This window comes from Populus alba, chromosome 6 (assembly GCF_005239225.2).
Source record: "Populus alba chromosome 6, ASM523922v2, whole genome shotgun sequence".
Lineage (NCBI taxonomy): Eukaryota > Viridiplantae > Streptophyta > Magnoliopsida > Malpighiales > Salicaceae > Populus > Populus alba.
The window spans coordinates 9,821,497-9,838,828 of record NC_133289.1 but is presented as its reverse complement, the minus strand read 5'-3'; the positions used below and the strand labels follow the sequence as shown (position 1 = coordinate 9,838,828).

At 36.0% G+C, this 17,332-nt stretch overlaps 3 protein-coding genes across 3 annotated transcripts; 2 read left to right on the top strand and 1 right to left on the bottom strand.

The window, feature by feature from the left end:
- Positions 1 to 1,123: 1,123 nt before the first annotated feature.
- On the top strand, positions 1,124 to 5,430 carry LOC118048187 (threonine dehydratase biosynthetic, chloroplastic). Its single transcript, XM_035057769.2, has 9 exons — positions 1,124 to 1,660; positions 1,970 to 2,149; positions 2,234 to 2,503; positions 2,754 to 2,960; positions 3,365 to 3,613; positions 3,693 to 3,763; positions 4,041 to 4,158; positions 4,717 to 4,851; positions 4,969 to 5,430. The coding sequence occupies exons 1-9, from the start codon at positions 1,187 to 1,189 to the stop codon at positions 5,107 to 5,109; spliced, it is 1,845 nt and encodes a 614-aa protein (XP_034913660.1). The 5' UTR covers positions 1,124 to 1,186; the 3' UTR covers positions 5,110 to 5,430.
- A 1,542-nt stretch (positions 5,431 to 6,972) lies between these two features.
- On the top strand, positions 6,973 to 9,016 carry LOC118048188 (GDSL esterase/lipase At5g03820). The gene is made up of 5 exons (XM_035057770.2): positions 6,973 to 7,330; positions 7,421 to 7,551; positions 7,654 to 7,887; positions 8,225 to 8,480; positions 8,576 to 9,016. Exons 1-5 carry the CDS (start codon positions 7,090 to 7,092, stop codon positions 8,767 to 8,769), a joined length of 1,056 nt encoding a protein of 351 aa, XP_034913661.1. The 5' UTR covers positions 6,973 to 7,089; the 3' UTR covers positions 8,770 to 9,016.
- A 4,248-nt stretch (positions 9,017 to 13,264) lies between these two features.
- On the bottom strand, positions 13,265 to 15,476 carry LOC118048189 (putative clathrin assembly protein At1g03050). Its single transcript, XM_035057771.1, is given in 3 exon segments — positions 13,265 to 14,376; positions 14,845 to 15,263; positions 15,265 to 15,476. Coding segments are annotated over 3 exon segments (1,743 nt in total).
- Positions 15,477 to 17,332: the final 1,856 nt, after the last annotated feature.

The following is a 17,332-nucleotide window of genomic DNA, read 5'->3' as shown; positions in this document are numbered from 1 at the left end:
TTAAAATAATAATAAGATATTATTTTTTCATTTAGTTTACATTAAGTTTTAAAAATAATAATACTATAATAATCTTAATTATAAAACCTGAATTGGCAAACGAGTTGATTGGAGACTTGGTTAACTTGAGGTCTAGACTTATTTGAATTTAAGAAAAATAGAGAAAAAATTGACCATGCTAAGCTAATGAAAACCCGGGCTACCCACGACTCAATTAACTCAGGGTAAAACCTTCCTGACATGTGACTAGAGTTTTGTTCCAATTAACCATTGGATCAAGTTTTAAAACCATGCTATTATTCTTATATATTTTAGTTAGATAAATTTGAAATTTAAAGTTTTTTTATAGAGATATTTTAAGAATAAAAAATAAAAAATAAAATATTATTTTTAAAAATATATACATCCTGGTTTAAAATATGAAAATTCACTTCAAATTTACAGTAGATTGATATTTATTTTTATCTTTTTAACTAAATATACTTTATTTTATTTTTTTATCTTTCCTATTTTGAAATAATAATGGAAAAGCAGTAATGCGAATGAGTTTGTTTGAGGTCTGGTAATGTAATGGTTTGCTCAAATAATGAAACTTGTTTATCATTATCACTATTATTAGATGGGATTTGACTGATACTTGAGGTCTGGTTTAGACAGTCAAATACGCTGCAACTTTACGACCAGCCGACCTTCCTCCTCTTCTTCGTGCTTAAAATAATCTTTACTCCTAACATCATATCACAAATAATTCATTAACCTAGCTACCAAGTCCTCCTCACTTTCTACAAATATTATAAATTTTATTTTCTAATACTTAATTTTATGATTTTAACCTGAAAAAAAAAAAAGAAGATTAAAGAGGATCTTGTTAATAATTGATGGATCATTGTTTTCCAACTATCAATAAAATCATTCAAATCTCTGAGAAAAAGAGAAAAAAGAAAATTCTTACATCCCGCGGCAGCAGCGTGGAAAATCCATTTTTAAGAGAGTAGGAAGTCTTGTGAATCCAAAGGGCCCCACCTAATAACCCCTCACCGTAGCTGGGTGTCGCTCTTTGATTGGCTTTCATACAATTCCAAATCAGCGGCATGTAACGGAGACCAAAATTCACAATAAAACCCCCCTACGGCTTCTCCCTTCCAATCCCCCCCCGCCCTTCTCTCAAACAAAAACACCAAAAGAAATGGAGGCTCTCCGTCTACAGCCACCACAAGGACCACCACTCCTCCGCCCAAGCCGCTCCAGATTGGCCTCACAAATCCTCACTAGACCCCACTACAACCCCAACAAGTCAATCAAGCCGTTCATCAATGCCACCCTATCAAAACCCACCGCGGAGATCCCTCCATTGTCAACTTCATCATCTTCCTCCCACGACAATCCCTTACGCTCCTCCACGCTTTCTTCACCTCCATATACCGTAAAGAAAGTCTCTGCAAATTCTCTGCAATACCCGTCCGGTTACTTGGGTGCCGTACCGGAACGTACTGTTAATGATGGCGATAATGAGAGTATAATAAATGCAATGGAGTATTTGACGAATATACTGTCGTCAAAGGTGTATGACGTTGCGATTGAATCTCCATTGCAGCTGGCGTCTAAGCTCTCTGAGAGATTAGGAGTCAAGATTTGGCTCAAGAGAGAGGATTTGCAACCGGTAAGAGTATTTCAAATATTTCCATCTTTTTACTGCTAGCTTTTGGAAGCTTATTATACTTCTTGGGTAGTTTGAATTTGAGCTCATAGTGAATTTGATCTTGTATTGAGACTGGAAACTTGATTGTAATTTTGAGCTGTTTCAATCAAAATGTGTGTATTTAGCAGCCATAAATGTGGTTACTTTTCAGTTTTTTTTTTTTTGTCAACCTTGAATAGAAACTGGATGCGGGTTTTCATGCTTGAATGCAAAAAATGGCTTCTTTTTACGTCAATTTGATACTGATGGGTTTGATCGATCATTTTTCAGGTCTTTTCATTTAAGCTGCGTGGAGCTTACAATATGATGGCAAAACTTCCAAAGGAACAGCTGCAAAGAGGAGTTATCTGCTCGTCAGCTGGAAATCATGCCCAAGGTGTTGCATTAGCCGCCAAAAGACTAGGTTGCGATGCTGTGATTGCAATGCCTGTTACTACACCTGAAATTAAGGTACATTATGCGAGAGATTATTTTTAATGATTGAGCTGTGAAAGTACGTTTTTTTAATTGATTTTTGAATTTGTTCTATTACAGTGGCAATCTGTTGAGAGGTTGGGTGCGACAGTTGTTCTAGTTGGGGATTCTTATGACGAAGCACAGACATATGCTAAAAAGAGGGCCAAAGAAGAGGATCGGACATTCATACCTCCTTTTGATCACCCAGATGTTATCATGGGACAGGGAACTGTTGGGATGGAAATTGTACGTCAAATGCAAGGTCCGTTGCATGCAATCTTTGTGCCTGTGGGTGGCGGCGGCTTAATAGCTGGTATTGCTGCATATGTAAAGAGGGTAAATCCTGAGGTCAGTCGGTTTTTTTTTCTTAAAAAAAAACTTTAAAAGATATGAACTGAACAATTAGTTCAATTTATTGATACTGGTGCTATTTTTGCATTTGATTTCTGGACAAACTGCCTTGGGTTCTAAGTGCTCCAAATTGCTGTGTGTAAATTTAATTGATTTCTTCTGTCATCTCTTCAGTTTGCATTTGCTTGATGTTTTCTATGCAACGTCACAGAACTCTTGAAGAACACTTATTCAATATTTAATGCAGGTTAAGATCATTGGTGTGGAACCCTCTGATGCAAATGCTATGGCATTGTCTCTACATCATGGTCAGAGAGTGATGCTGGATCAGGTTGGAGGTTTTGCAGATGGTGTGGCAGTTAAAGAGGTTGGAGAAGAAACTTTCCGCTTATGCAAGGAATTGGTAGATGGTGTAGTTCTAGTGAGCCGTGATGCTATTTGTGCGTCAATAAAGGTAGATTATATTTCATATTTTCCAAATTGCATGAATCCTTCTCTTTAGCTCGTTATGCATTCCTAGTGTGATAAGTTGGACAGATGGGTGATTAGTTGTATATTCATAAATGAGGGTTCTGAGTAATTACTTAGCACCTCATAATCGTCTTCATCATTAACAATGCCTCGTCTGGTCAGAATGTCGACTTCAGCATGGATGTAAAAGGTAACTGCATTGATCATGCATGCACAGAGTGAAGGGGACTCTGATTCTCATCCCACAGTCCTCCTTGATTCCCATTGATACAGTAACTTGCTAAAATAAAATATTTGGTGAATTGTACTCCCCCCTAGAAATGATGGCTAGCCCTGCAAACTGGGTAATAGCAGTCAGATCGAATTAACATTGAGTGTTTGTTTCAGGACATGTTTGAGGAGAAAAGGAGCATTCTAGAGCCAGCAGGTGCGCTTGCCCTTGCTGGGGCTGAAGCATATTGCAAGTATTATGGCGTCAAGGGCGCAAATGTTGTGGCGATAACAAGTGGGGCAAATATGAACTTTGATAAACTGAGGGTTGTGACTGAACTTGCCAATGTTGGTAGGCAACAAGAAGCGTTGCTTGCAACTGTTATGCCAGAGGTGCCAGGGAGTTTTAAACATTTTTGTGAACTGGTATGGCAATAATTTTTTTCCAAAAGAACAACCATTCTATTCATTTAATTTGCTCTGATGTAAATCATTTGGGTGGCAGGTAGGGCATATGAATATCTCTGAGTTCAAATATAGATCGAATTCTGAAAAGGATGCTGTTGTTCTATACAGGTTAGTATTGCTGAGATTCTAATTGCTATTATAATATTTAAATCAGCTTGCTGATTTCAGTGTGAAATAGTTTCCTGTATAATGTTGCTACTGGTAGTTTAGAATAATCCTATGGATTTTTATCCCTTTTGAACAGTGCTTTGTTAGCAGCAATATCTACATGCAATTTAGCTTTACTCTTTTTTCTTTGAATTAGTTAGAATGTAATTACTCATTTGCAATTCAAAAATAAAATGTAGTGAAACGAGCACTTTATTATCCTTTGAATTATGTGCAGTGTTGGCCTTCACACAGCTTTTGAACTTGAAGCAATGAAGAAGCGGATGGAATCTTCTCAACTAAGAACTTACAATTTGACTGCAAGTGACTTGGTCAAAGATCACTTGCGTTATTTGGTAATATTGCATTGTCATAAATAATTTCTCAAGTTGATTGCTTGAAGGGTATTTTTGTTTTATGTTTCATAGCTACAAAGTCACTCTTAGGATGTATCTAAATTGTTGAAGAATAAAACATGTAAAAGAGAACTCGTTACTCAAATTTCATGAATGCCACCCCATTCTGTGCTTAATCAAGTAGAAATAACACACTGTTAGCAAACAATAATGAATGAACAATCTTTCTATCTCTTTTTCTAGGACATTATATTTTTTGATTTTTTTTAGACCCCCCCCCCTCATTCTCCAATTTTTTTTTCAAGGATTTAATTTAATTTTAGTTTCTCCTTTCATTTTATTTACATGTGTTGGCTTGACAGAAGGGATTTTTGTATTTTTTTCTAGTAATGTCCAGAACTCCATATCTCCATTCCATATCGTTCTTACTTCTGAAAATGTATAACTTGGGAAAGGGGTCACATTCTCTCATGTTTCTTTCAATTTCTATCACGTGTTACATAAGCTTTTTCCTCGTTGGTCTTTTGCAATGCTTCATTTCTTACCTATCTTTTACAGATTGGTGGCAAATTAAATGTTCCGGATGAGGTTCTTTGTCGTTTTGTTTTCCCAGAAAGGCCTGGTGCGTTGATGAAGTTTTTGGATTCTTTCAGTCCACGCTGGAACATTAGCTTGTTCCATTACAGAGGGCAGGTTGGCATGCGAATGCTTCTCTTCCATAATTGATATTTTTTCTGCTAGGTAAAATTGTCAAGGGATCTTTCCTCTTACCAATCCTGATACTGTATTTTTAAATTTCCCTCCCAACAGGGTGAAACTGGTGCCAATGTCCTGGTTGGCATCCAGGTTCCACAGAGTGAGATGGACGAATTCTGTAGTCGTGCCAACAGCCTTGGATATGATTATGTTGTCGTAACTGATGACAATGACTTCCACCTTTTGATGCATTGATTAGAATCACGAATTATATATCTCAGCTCAGTTTACTAAGGCTTGGTACTTGAGCAACAAACGTTTCTTAGGAGTGTGGACTATGGAGGGAAAGCAGACACCTCTCGGGCATTATCACAAGAGAAGAGGGACAACTTGTACCATTTGTGTTCTGTTTAGTGGTTATTTCCCCACAATGTAATTTATGATTACGTTTTCCTTGTTTCTTTCTCCTGTATGAAAAGGAAACCGTATGCTATGCAATGTGGAACTTGCAACATGGTTCAATAATGGTCAGTAACCGATGCTAGAAGTGGGAACTGAGAAGTCTTTCACTCCAAATGAGCATAACATTTTTGGATGGCCCATTAGCACCTGTAATAATTTAAAAAAATTAACAGCAGCAGCAGCAGCAGGGTGATCTCTTTCAGTACAGGAGAGAGGAGGGGTTTTAAAGAAGTGATGTTGGATTTATCTAATCTGGGCTGCCTCTGTAGCTCGAGCCTCTTTTTATCAGGTGGCTAAATAGAGCGACCCAATCCACGAAGAGGTCCATTATCTCCAGTCGCTGGAAAGCTGCACTGATTGTCGGCAGCTGCATTTAAATTTAAACATCCCCAGATTGGTATTCTCATTTAATATTCCCCAACTATAAAAGATTTACCACTACAACTACAATTAATCGCGAGCAATGTTGCTTAAACTGATTCATGTCAGTCTATAATGAATGAGCTGCTGCTGCTGCTGCTTCAGGTGGGCCCTAATAACTCCTTGGTCCTAGAAGACTTGAACAGGTCAGGGTGGCTTGCAGCATTTGCCCGCTATTTAAAGTTTAGGATTATTGAGTTTACTGGAAGAGGGATATTTGCTTGGATAAACAGCTAATTAATGTTGACGAGCACTTGAATCTCTTCTTCTCTAAAGTGTTGAATGATGAATAATATATTTAGCACAGTATTAGACGAGATGCTCCTAACTTCTAATAATAACGATTAATTAGGATAATTATTTTTGGTTCGATTCAGTTTTTATAAAAAAAAAAGTAACCAAACCAAATTTTTTTAATAAAAAATCAAAATTGAAATGAAACTTAGTTCAAATTAATCGGTTTTATTCGATTTTTTAGGATAAAAAATTAATTTAAATTGGTTTTAGTTTGATTTTTTTACTTACGCCTTATGATGATGTTGTTGTTAGTGGTGAGTGAATTTTGTTTATGCTCAAACTTAACAAAAAAGAAAAGAAAGGAAAAGGGAGGATAATGCAGGAAGCAATATTGAGCTCTTATAATATAGTCTACTCTTCATATGACGAGTAAACCCAGTTGCCATCTCAAGGAACATGCAGGGCACTTCCCTTCCTCACCCAAGCCGTGGCATTTTAGTTGTGAGGCTGGTTACTAAATGTATTCTTGCAGAAGCAGCATTAAAGTTGGACTGCTATACGTTTTGCTTTGTTGAATTTTGTCCCTTCTTACATTGGTCGAGATAAGGAAGGAAGACCAGGCTGCATCATGTAAAATGTGATCTGTGATCGATAAACGTTACAAAACTTTTTCCTTAATTAGTTTTCTTAGGGTGTTTGAAGCCTTAACTAGGTTGTTCTGTCCTCTCCTCAAAACATCTGTATAGACATGGCGAAAGGATGGTTACGTTTTTGTTAGCCTAATAAATACAGATCTACAAAGAGGACATGGATCATGGGCTTTATAGGGTGCGAAACATGCCTCCTACCCAGAAAATAAACAGCTTCCTTGGAATTACACTCTTTAAGACAGTTATAATGCTTTGACCATCATTCACTGGATTTCCCTTCTTAAATTCTCCACCACCCCCCTCCTCTCTTCCCCATTCACTCCAATCCCTCCCTCCCTCCCTCCTCTCTCCCTCTCTCTCTCTCTCTCTCTCTCTCTCTCTCTCTCTCTCTCTCTCTCTCATTTGCACGCAAACACACAAACACGTACTGGGCGGAGAGTTCAGTTGTGGGAACCAAGGAAAAGAAATGGGTGATGCAAGTGGTTTTTGGGCTACTTTCTTTCTTCTTGTTTTAGTTGCCTCTGTAGCTCGCGGGGATCCTCTTGTTCCGGCACTTATCATCTTTGGAGACTCAGTTGTTGACGTGGGTAACAACAATAACCTCACTACACTCATCAAGGCAAACTTCCTTCCTTATGGAAGAGATTATGTTACTCACAGACCAACTGGAAGATTCTGTAATGGGAAGCTAGCAACAGACTTCACAGGTAACTGTACTTGACACTTGTTTTTCTCCTCATTGGTCCATCTCATAAGCTTGCCATGCTTTGTCTGATTCTTTCAAGCAATATGTTCAGCTGAATACCTAGGCTTCACCACATACCCACCAGCTTACCTTAGCCCAGATGCCAGCGGAAGAAACATCCTAACCGGAGCCAACTTTGCCTCTGCTGCTTCTGGCCTTTATGACGGGACAGCCCAGTCATATGTAAGAGCACTGCCTTTTCCTCTCCCTCCCTCCCTCTCGATCTATCCACATAAATATAAATGTTATGTGCTTACATGGCCCTGTCTTTCTTATGGTTTGTAGAGTGCCATTTCTTTGACCAGGCAGTTGAGCTACTACAGGGATTACCAAATGAAAGTTGTGAACATGGCTGGACAAGCCAGGGCCAATGACATATTCTCCTGTGCTATCCATCTCTTGAGTGCAGGGAGCAGTGATTTTATTCAGAATTATTACATCAACCCAGTCCTTAGAGGACTATACTCTGTTGATCGGTTCTCAGACCTTCTCATGAGTTCCTACTCTAGTTTTATTCAGGTATCAATCCCACCACAGAATACAGATTCTTTGTTTCCAAACAGGTGTTTGTGAAAGGTTAAAAAACAAAAACAGAGAGAAGAAAGCACATAGATTTTGGCCAGAATCTTATGCCTACATCACTTAAATCAATCAAGTCCATCAATAAATCTCTGCACAAAATAAACCTGTCTATATCTAAGGGAAAACACAGAAAGTAAAATAGAAACATTAGTAGCTAGCACACATATACACATACTAATACATTAATTCAATGGCTAGATAAACGAGAAACAATCCTCTTCTTTAGCTTCTTCATAGCACAGAATTGTTTTCTAACAAGGAGGTGTTGAGACAGAATCTCTATGGACTTGGAGCAAGAAGGATTGGAGTGACATCCCTACCTCCAACAGGGTGTTTGCCCGCTGCTATCACCCTCTTTGGTGCAGGAAGCAACCAGTGTGTCGAGAGGCTAAACCAAGATGCTGTTTTGTTCAACGACAAACTAAACATCACTTCCCAAGGCCTGGTGCAAAAGCTTCCTGGCCTCAAACTTGTGGTCTTTGATATTTACCAGCCTCTCTTGGACATGATCAGGAAGCCCAGTGACAACGGTAAGAAAATGCGTACTCTCTGAAAAACAAAACCACAAAATCCGAACAAGTGATTATCAATTTTCATCTGGTACTTAATCATGTTAACGTGACAGGTTTCTTTGAGTCGAGAAGGGCTTGCTGTGGCACAGGTACAATAGAGACCTCACTGCTCTGCAATGATCGGTCTGTGGGAACATGCTCCAATGCCACAGGGTATGTGTTCTGGGATGGATTCCATCCCTCTGAAGCTGCTAACCAGGTCTTGGCTGGTGATCTCCTTCAACAGGGATTCGACCTCATCTCTTAGAGCTCTACCTGCACCTACTCCCCTCCACCACAGCTAAAACAGTTTAATTACTGCTAGTGCACTCCTTAATTGAAAATATTAGCATCGGAGGCTTGTAATTAATATAATAGGTACTTTGCAAGTCATCTGGTAGTCTCATCGCACGGGATGGCCATGTAAAGCCTCGTTAGCAAATATCTGCAAGAGGAATTTATTATGACTTCAATAAGATGATTATGTCTGTCATGGCTCATTTTATTTCAGAAAATTTGTTTTTGATTTTTTAAAGTTTGCTGCATTGGCCCGCAGGCTTTCAACTTCAATAATTTATATAACATGATTCCTCCCCACAAAGAAGAATGTTTCCCCTGGTAGCTTTTGATTTTTTCCCAGCTAAGTTGAAAAAATTGTTTGGTTAAATTAATAGTTCTTGCCTTTCATACCGGATCTGTCATGTAAAAGCGTTTTCAACCTTAATTTTGTAAAAACTAAAATAACGTAAATGTGGTTTAGAGATCGAGTTTATGAAAGCAGAAAACTTGGGTATTTGACACGAATCACTATGGATTTCAATAATTTTTTTTTTTTTAATTTTATTATCTTTTAATTTTAGTTTTTTACATTGCGATATTCTTATGCCTACATATAAGATCTTGCAATATTGAAAAAATATCTTGTTTTGCTCAGTTGAATGCTTGGTTTTGTAAAAAAAAATTATATTTTTATTGATTTAAAATAATTAGAGTTTTGGAAATTAAATTTGAAGCTACACAAATGTCCAATTCTTTTTTTTTTTTTTTCTAACATCAAAGACTGATTTGCACGGTTAGGGGCATAGTTCATGTTCTTTTTGTTTTTTCAGCCACCCAACTTTTTTTCTTTTTAATTTGATCCTTTTACAATGTTTTTATTTGAGGTTTGACATAGTAGTTTATTTTGGTTGCTTAGGTAAGAGGATTCCATAATATTAAGAGAAAATTCTGCACTTAATTTAACAAAACAAAATAAAATTGTGTTGAAGTAAAACAATTAAGGCTTAAAAGATAAAAATTAAAACTACAAAAAATATATGGTGGGATGAAGTTAACGAACAAGACAACTTAGTTGGCATGTGGAGGAAGCTTATCATGTTTTAGCAATATACATAACTTTCCTCGGATAATCAAACATATATTTTTATGGTGGTGCTGGAAGCATCATGATAAGGTTGTTTAGGAGAGGTGAATCATGTTGATGAGGCTCAAACACTATTTTTTTTTTCTTCTTTATCTCCTCTCTTTTTTATCTCTCATTTCCTCAAAAATTTGTGTCTACCTAGCTAAAATTAAAAATGTCCTATCATTTTATTTTTATATCAAATTTAATTTTTATTTTTTTATTTGGATTCTTTTAAAACTTTGTTTTTTTTTTTCCTTTAAATTTTTTTATTTGATATTAGATTAATTAAGAATTAAATATGAAATTAGGTTATACAAATACATGGAATTTGAGAGTTGATTGGACAGGTCTTTCTCCTCCTTCATTGTTGTAACTTTCTTTACAAAAAAATCATTGGCATGATAATTATTGGATAAAAAGATAATGGCATGCCAAAGTTTTCACAAATAAAGTATGTTAAAAAGGTTTTTAATAGGTTTAATACGGATAATGCTAAATTTATAAGTATATTTTTAGAAAGTCATTTTGAACTCAATAAGAATCAACCACTAAAAATTAAGCAAAACCATAACAACATGGCTAAGGTTCCTATGTCTCAACTATTAGTTCTATAATATAAGCTATAGTTTGTACTAAACCAAATATCATTTATGTAGTATGAGTTATGAGTTGATAAATAAGTAACCTAGCAAAAACATATTGGGAGGTAGTGAAATGGGTTACGAGGTATTTAAAAGAATCCTCAAATACTTGTATTAGTTTCACAATAGTTTAAAACTAGTAGGATTTGTAGACAATGATCTAGTAGGTGTTGTTGATAGTAGAAATAATAATACAAGGTTTGTATACACTCTAGGTGGTATTAATGCTTTCTAGAGTTTTACATTTTAGAAGACTTTTGTTATTTCGATCATAGATTAAGTTGAATATATTGCAGTATCAAAATCTGTAAATGAAATGCTCTAGTTGTGAAGTTTCTTAAAAAACTAGGCAAGGAAACAAGAAGATACTCTCTATAGTGATTATTAAAGAGCATTTTTTTTTTTTTTTGCTAAAAATCTATAATTTCATTCTAAAACTAAGCATATATATTCAAATCAGATATCACTTTATTTGACATCTGCTTAATGATAAACAATTAAAGCTAGAGAAGATCTTTGAGGGCAAGAATCCAATAATCATGTTAACTGAGGGGTGTTACACTTAATAAACTAAAGTAGTGCAAATATTCGGTAGGTCTTTAAGGATAGAAGACAATTCTAGCGTCGTTTATCTCCAGGTGGGAGATTTTTATGAACTGAGACAAATAACCCACAGTCAAACCAAAGAAGGCTGCAAATTAGTCTAGAAAGGAGGGGAGATTTTAGTGATGTAAATTAGGCTACAAAAAAAGAAAAATGGCCTTTTGTCTGTAAATTTTTAGCAGAAATCATGGTTGAAAATGGAGATGTCTGTTCTGCCGTTTCAACTAGAAATACAACTTGTGAAAGAAAAAAAAAGATACACAACAAAAGAGCAAGAGATAAGTGAGACAAATACATAGAATTTGAGAGTTCATTGGAGAGGTCTTTCGCCTTCTTCATAGTTGTAACTTTTTTTCTTTTCTTTTAATCTTTGGTGAGTAAAATAATTAAGCAGCTCTATTGAAAATAAATGCTTTGCTCATGATCATTGCCTCATCATCTAATCCCAAGGATACTTCTAGGTCATCTAAATCATGCAAATTTTAATAATTATTTTTCTTTTACAACATTCATCCGCCAAAGCAAGTTTCTAGTAGCATCATTTTCTTGTTCTGGGTTATCCAAAAATAAACAATCTCATTATCTAATTACAACATTAAAAGAACATTTTAATATAGTATAAAATCAACAGAAAAGAAAAGAAAAAGAAAGAGAATTCAATATAAAATATACAGCTACTGCAGCGATTTTTATTACTGGGTTGTAACAGGCATGAATTGATAAGCTTATGTTGTGTAAAAATAAGATACGAAATATTATATTTTATAAGGCAAGATATATATGTTTAATAATTATATTCAGTAGGTTTTGGTGGAAAATTTACCTCACATTTACTTATTAACATGTTATCTCATCAATGATGTCAATCTAAATATTTTCTTTAAGTGTTGTGTTCATGTCATTATTTCACAAAAAATATTAAAATTTGACCACCATACATTCGTGAAGTCGACACTTTATTATACAAAAAAATAAAATTAAACATCTATTTAAATAAAATAAAAAATCAAACATTCAATTATAAAAATCATACAAGTTTAGGCATTTAAAATCGTGCTATACCAATTAGGATTTATATAGCTTTCAATTAGATAACTTGAGGGGAAGAGTTAGGGCACAGAATCTGTTTCCTTCTGGAATGTATTCTTCTTATTTGTAATGAAAACATGCGTTCATGATCTAAGTTTTTTTATGAAGAAGAAAAGAAAACTAGAGAACTATACAAACTCGCTGAGTCGAGGCATGAGTCATGCCTAATGCTAACTATGCAAATCTTTTTAGCAATGACATGTAGCGACAGATAAAACTGACAAGCTTGTCTATCAGAGCTCATAACAGTAAATGGTATTGATGCTTCTTCTTTTTTCCGAGGATTATCGGCCTTGGTGAGTGCTGCTAGGCTGTGTTGCCCACAGCCGGAGCAATGTGCGGTGGTTTTATGGCTGAGTAAGAGCACCCACCTGGTGTGACACCGATCCAGAAGAAAGACAGAAAAAATTCAAGCCCCATAATACTACGAGTGCAAATATTTTTTTATTCAAATTGCTTTTTACCAGACAAAAATGCGCAAGTATGATACTGATCAACTATCAATCGATATTCCAAACATCAAATTTGATTGATTGACACATTACGTCACCACCACTTGGTTCCTTCTTCATACATTGCTAACAATTCAGCCATTCTTTAACTTAGTATATTTATGCTCATGTTTGATAAATTTCAAGCATCAGCGAGTGCTATGATCCATGGTCAAAATGCTCCAAGCAGTCTTGAGTCTTCAAGTAACCTGGAGACTTGCTGTTTGGAGCTTCAGCCTTACAATTTAATGGATGAAATTGGCAATTTTGGAACAGCTCATCAGTAGAGAGGAGGCATGAAATTGGTAGAGATGAATGTTTTCTTGGATTAATTGGTAAATTTTCTTTGCCTTTTATAAAACAAAGTACACACTTAAGTAGAGTGTTTTTTTTTTTAAAAAAAAAACCGAAGTGTTGAATTGAAACTGTTAGTTACAAGTCATAATTGCATGGCACACAGGACCTGGTGATAATTTCAGCAGTAATAGTTTCCTAACAATGGAAATAAAGCTGTAAGCATAAAGGAATTCCTATTTAACCTGATCTTGGATAGTAGCCCTGTGTGTAACCTCCCACGTTGTAAGAATTAGGTTGTAGCTTTGCAAATGCAGCCTGTCCTTGCATTCCATCCTTCGCGTATTGCTGCCAAAGTAGCTGCTCTTCCACTAACAGCTTCTGTTTCTTTTCCATCTCGGACATTTGCACGTAAGGTGGTGGTGCAACCGCAAGTGAGGCAGCAAATGGATCTACGTTTGCTAATGTTGTCGCACTACTATTTGGGACTGGAGGTGCAGGCAAAGCCAACATTGCAGGCCTTCCAGCTGAACCGAGGGCAACACTACTAGCACTTCCATGAACTCCATAACCTGTCGCAGACATTTCTGCTGTTTTCACCCCATGTTGGTACATGCCATCAAGCAACATCATATCTAGACCACCAGCAAGAGTTACTTTCTGGCTTGTCAAATCGCTTGCTGATTGAACCAAAGTTGTCTCCCAATCTGCTGCATCATCATTGAAGGCTTCCCATGTAAGAGCTTGAGCAGGACCAGCTGGTGCACCACCATCAAACAAAGCCAAGGCCATATTATTGGCGTGTTCTTCTGTTGACAATGCATCATCATGCAAGTTCAACAAATCAGCCTCCTGTTGTGTATTTATTTCCTTCTTCTCCTCTTCCTTTGCTGCATCTTCCTGCACTTCTACGACAGGGGTCTCCGTGTAACTCTCAGGTGGTGGTAGTGCCTTTATTGCATTCATATCATCTTCACAATTTTTCCCCTCGTCAGTTTCATTCACTGGCTCTTCAAATGTAGCTCTCTTGGTTTGTGCCAATGTGGACTTGTCTTGAATAAATTCGTCCATTAGGTCAAGCTTCTTCTGTGTAATCTTCTCAATGTCCGGGTACTCTGAAGTGCGTGCAATGCCAACAGTCTTGCACCAGCTATAGAAGTTGTCGAGTTCGTCCAACTGCTTTGAGACTCTGCAGAAGATCTCGTAAACCTTCACGGCCTCGGGAATCTCTAGTTCCATGAAACGATCAATCAAGATGCCCAATATTTCTGTTATGTCATGATATAACTGGATACTTTCCTTCACCGTTGAATAGAGAGCCACAATTACAACCCTGCTGTGCCTCGCCCCCCCTGGTTTAAGACAGACAATGACAGAAATTGCAGATTGAGAGTATATGTACTCCTTGATAAAAAAACCTAATTTAATTGATAACGGGTGCAGATGCAAGATACCAACATATGATTGGGAATAAATATATATATTTTTTTAATTATATTATGTTTATTTATCATTCCATGACAATTACCAAGCTTAATTTTTACAATCGCTGAGACCTGAAATACTTCATTAATTGTTTAGAACCGCGGCAGAATTCTTCACACCATATTTTTAAGGTCTTGTCAGGACAAGGGCCATAAATTTATGTTGCTCCAGAACCTTGAGTTGAGTTTCTTTTTTTCCAGATTCCTTAAACAACAAACAGAGGGTCATCTATACATGCATTGTATTTCCTGGGTTCTCCTCTCTCCATGGCACAATATTAATATTATTTGTTTGCAAGTTGATGAAAATACACGTAGGCAGGAATGTAAACCAACCTGTGGGGCGGCAGGCTAGAAAGCGTTCAAGGAGCTGTTGCAAATGTTGTATCCTGGAAAAGATATGGTCGATCTTCATGTCACGGACAGGCGTTGATTTCAAAGATGCCTGGCCAGCCTCCTCTTCGTCTTCTTCTATTCCAAATGCACTACGCTTCCCGCGACGCCCTTGCATCCTAAACTCAAGCCTTTCATCAAGATAGAGAGCAAGCGTGCGCACAAATGCAGAGAAGTCCCATGAGTTGGATCGTGAATCACGGAAATCTGACATGTTAAGAAGGCGGGTCCCACGCCTGGTTGCAAAGAAGATCTCCTGCTCATAAGCTGGATCACCCTCGGACAACAGCCTCTGAATCAAAATAAGCGTCTTCAATGCCACAGTCCAATTCCTGGTCTTGTTGAGACGCCTGGAGAGGCTGTATACACGCGCTGATGTAGGCTCGAGAATACGAAGTTAAGCTCAATATTTCCCGAATGTGCCTCTCGTCTGCGGGGTATTCTTCATGTCTGGTTGCCTTAACAATGGCCACATCAAGGTCTGATAATGAGTGGCTGTTGCCAACTTTGGCTAGGCCTATGCTAGTCTGGTCCTTCACTGCCCCAAGAGCTCGTCTGATCTTGCTCGTAGCCATTGAAGACAGCACAAAATTCCCAAGGCTGATGAAGCAAGTACTTATTCCGAGACTCGGTTTTGTTGGCGATTAGTCCCCGGAAAGTTGCAAAAACTGATCAGGGGTTCTCACACAGGCTACCTACTGGATATGTTGGTGAAGAATGGCGAACAATGCCAGCGAATCACCACTACTTGAACACTAGATTTTAATGGTGCGACAGAAAATTAATAAGAATGCAATGCTCTCTCCTCCAAACGGTTAACAGGGATTAATTTCTCTGTTTGGTTTGGTTGAAGAGAGAGCATGCATGGTCGTGACATGGAAATTAGCTTTTATGGTTAATGGAGAAAATGTCTCCAACTTGAGGTCGTAATCAAAAGCATGCCCCGAAACAAGAGGGGTTGAGAAATTGTCGGGCTGTTGAATGATTTCCCCTACTTTATTTACTTTTTCATACAAAAATAGATTTTGACCTCAATTAAATTTAACTATACCACAGAATTACTCGTCACCGATTCTGCTATGTATTTGTTATTTGTTATAGGAAACAATTATAAAAACTCAAATTAATTAGGATGTATAGAAATATAAAATATCAAGTAACAAAAAAAAAATATGGTTTAGCGACTTAGATATATTCCATAGAAGAAATGATCAGATAAATTTATTTTGAAAAAAATATATAAAATTACAAGGTATTATACAAAATTATTCATTTATCCAAAATTTTATTATTAAATTTATATTAGTTAATTATTCATTTAAACTCATTAGCTTGCAAGCTAAAAGGGTCTATCAGGACTTATTATGATGGGAATAACCAGGTTATTACAAGATTTATATGTGCTTTTTACCTTTCAGTAATTTTTTTATATTGAAAAATTTTATTTTAAAACTTTTTATTTTTACTTGTTATTAATTTATTAATTGATACTATTTATTTCTCATGGCTAAGTCCTGGAAAATAAATTACGGGCTCCATTGATCGGCCTATTCCTTCTATAGTTTTTCAGGGTTTGATGAGTACTAACTTACTTAGGTTTAGGAACTTTTCCACGTTCATCAAGATTGTTTTAACGTTCTGGTGCGTAGAGCTCAGAGAAATTTTATACTATAAATATCTCGTAGTTACGAACATTCAAAGTGTATATATATACTTGAAACCAATCTTTCTTTGTTCGAATTTCCTTTTTCTTGTTTTAATTAATTTAAATATTATATGTATTTTAATTAATTTTATAAACATTAAAATTAATAATTATATATATATATATATATATATAAATTTCCAGTAACCTCAAAAACACTTAAATCTATAACCATTGAAAAACAAACTTAAATTCTGATTACTTAAATTAAACTCAAGATATTACTTGTGAAAACTGTGTACTCAAAAGGGAAAGTCATCTACTTTTCCAATAATATTTATAATTTATTCTGTAATTTATGATAGGTTTTGATCACTTTCTTTCGAGGTAGAATCAACACTTTTAACATTTTTTAAACGTTTAATGACGATTTAACACCCCCCCCCCCCCGCGAACTATAGAAAATGTGGCACATTGAAACCTTAATTATTAACTAAACTATTACATTTTGGACAGTTTGATTAATTATGAGATCAGTACCGAATAAACCAATCCACTCGTTTTTTATATATATATTTTCCTTTGAAATTTTTAAAAATGATAATGAAAATTTAATGCATTTTAAAAATAATTTCAGGTTTTGCACAGACAGAATTTTTATTTTATTTTATGAACAATATAAGTTGGAATTATCTTAATTTTTTAGAAAGATTCTCCATGGAGTTTACATGAATTCATATAGGTAATTTTTTAATTGACTTATTTTAAGTTTGGTGAGGCGTTATG

Bases quoted from the DNA above. Each gene is read 5' to 3' on its own strand.
- LOC118048188 (XM_035057770.2), top strand. From the start codon at position 7,090: ATGGGTGATGCAAGTGGTTTTTGGGCTACTTTCTTTCTTCTTGTTTTA. The intron at 7,552-7,653 runs GTAAGAGCACTG...TATGGTTTGTAG, and splicing joins ACGGGACAGCCCAGTCATAT to AGTGCCATTTCTTTGACCAG. The intron at 8,481-8,575 runs GTAAGAAAATGC...TTAACGTGACAG, and splicing joins CAGGAAGCCCAGTGACAACG to GTTTCTTTGAGTCGAGAAGG.
- LOC118048187 (XM_035057769.2), top strand. From the start codon at position 1,187: ATGGAGGCTCTCCGTCTACAGCCACCACAAGGACCACCACTCCTCCGC. The intron at 2,961-3,364 runs GTAGATTATATT...TGTTTGTTTCAG, and splicing joins CTATTTGTGCGTCAATAAAG to GACATGTTTGAGGAGAAAAG. The intron at 4,852-4,968 runs GTTGGCATGCGA...CCCTCCCAACAG, and splicing joins TGTTCCATTACAGAGGGCAG to GGTGAAACTGGTGCCAATGT.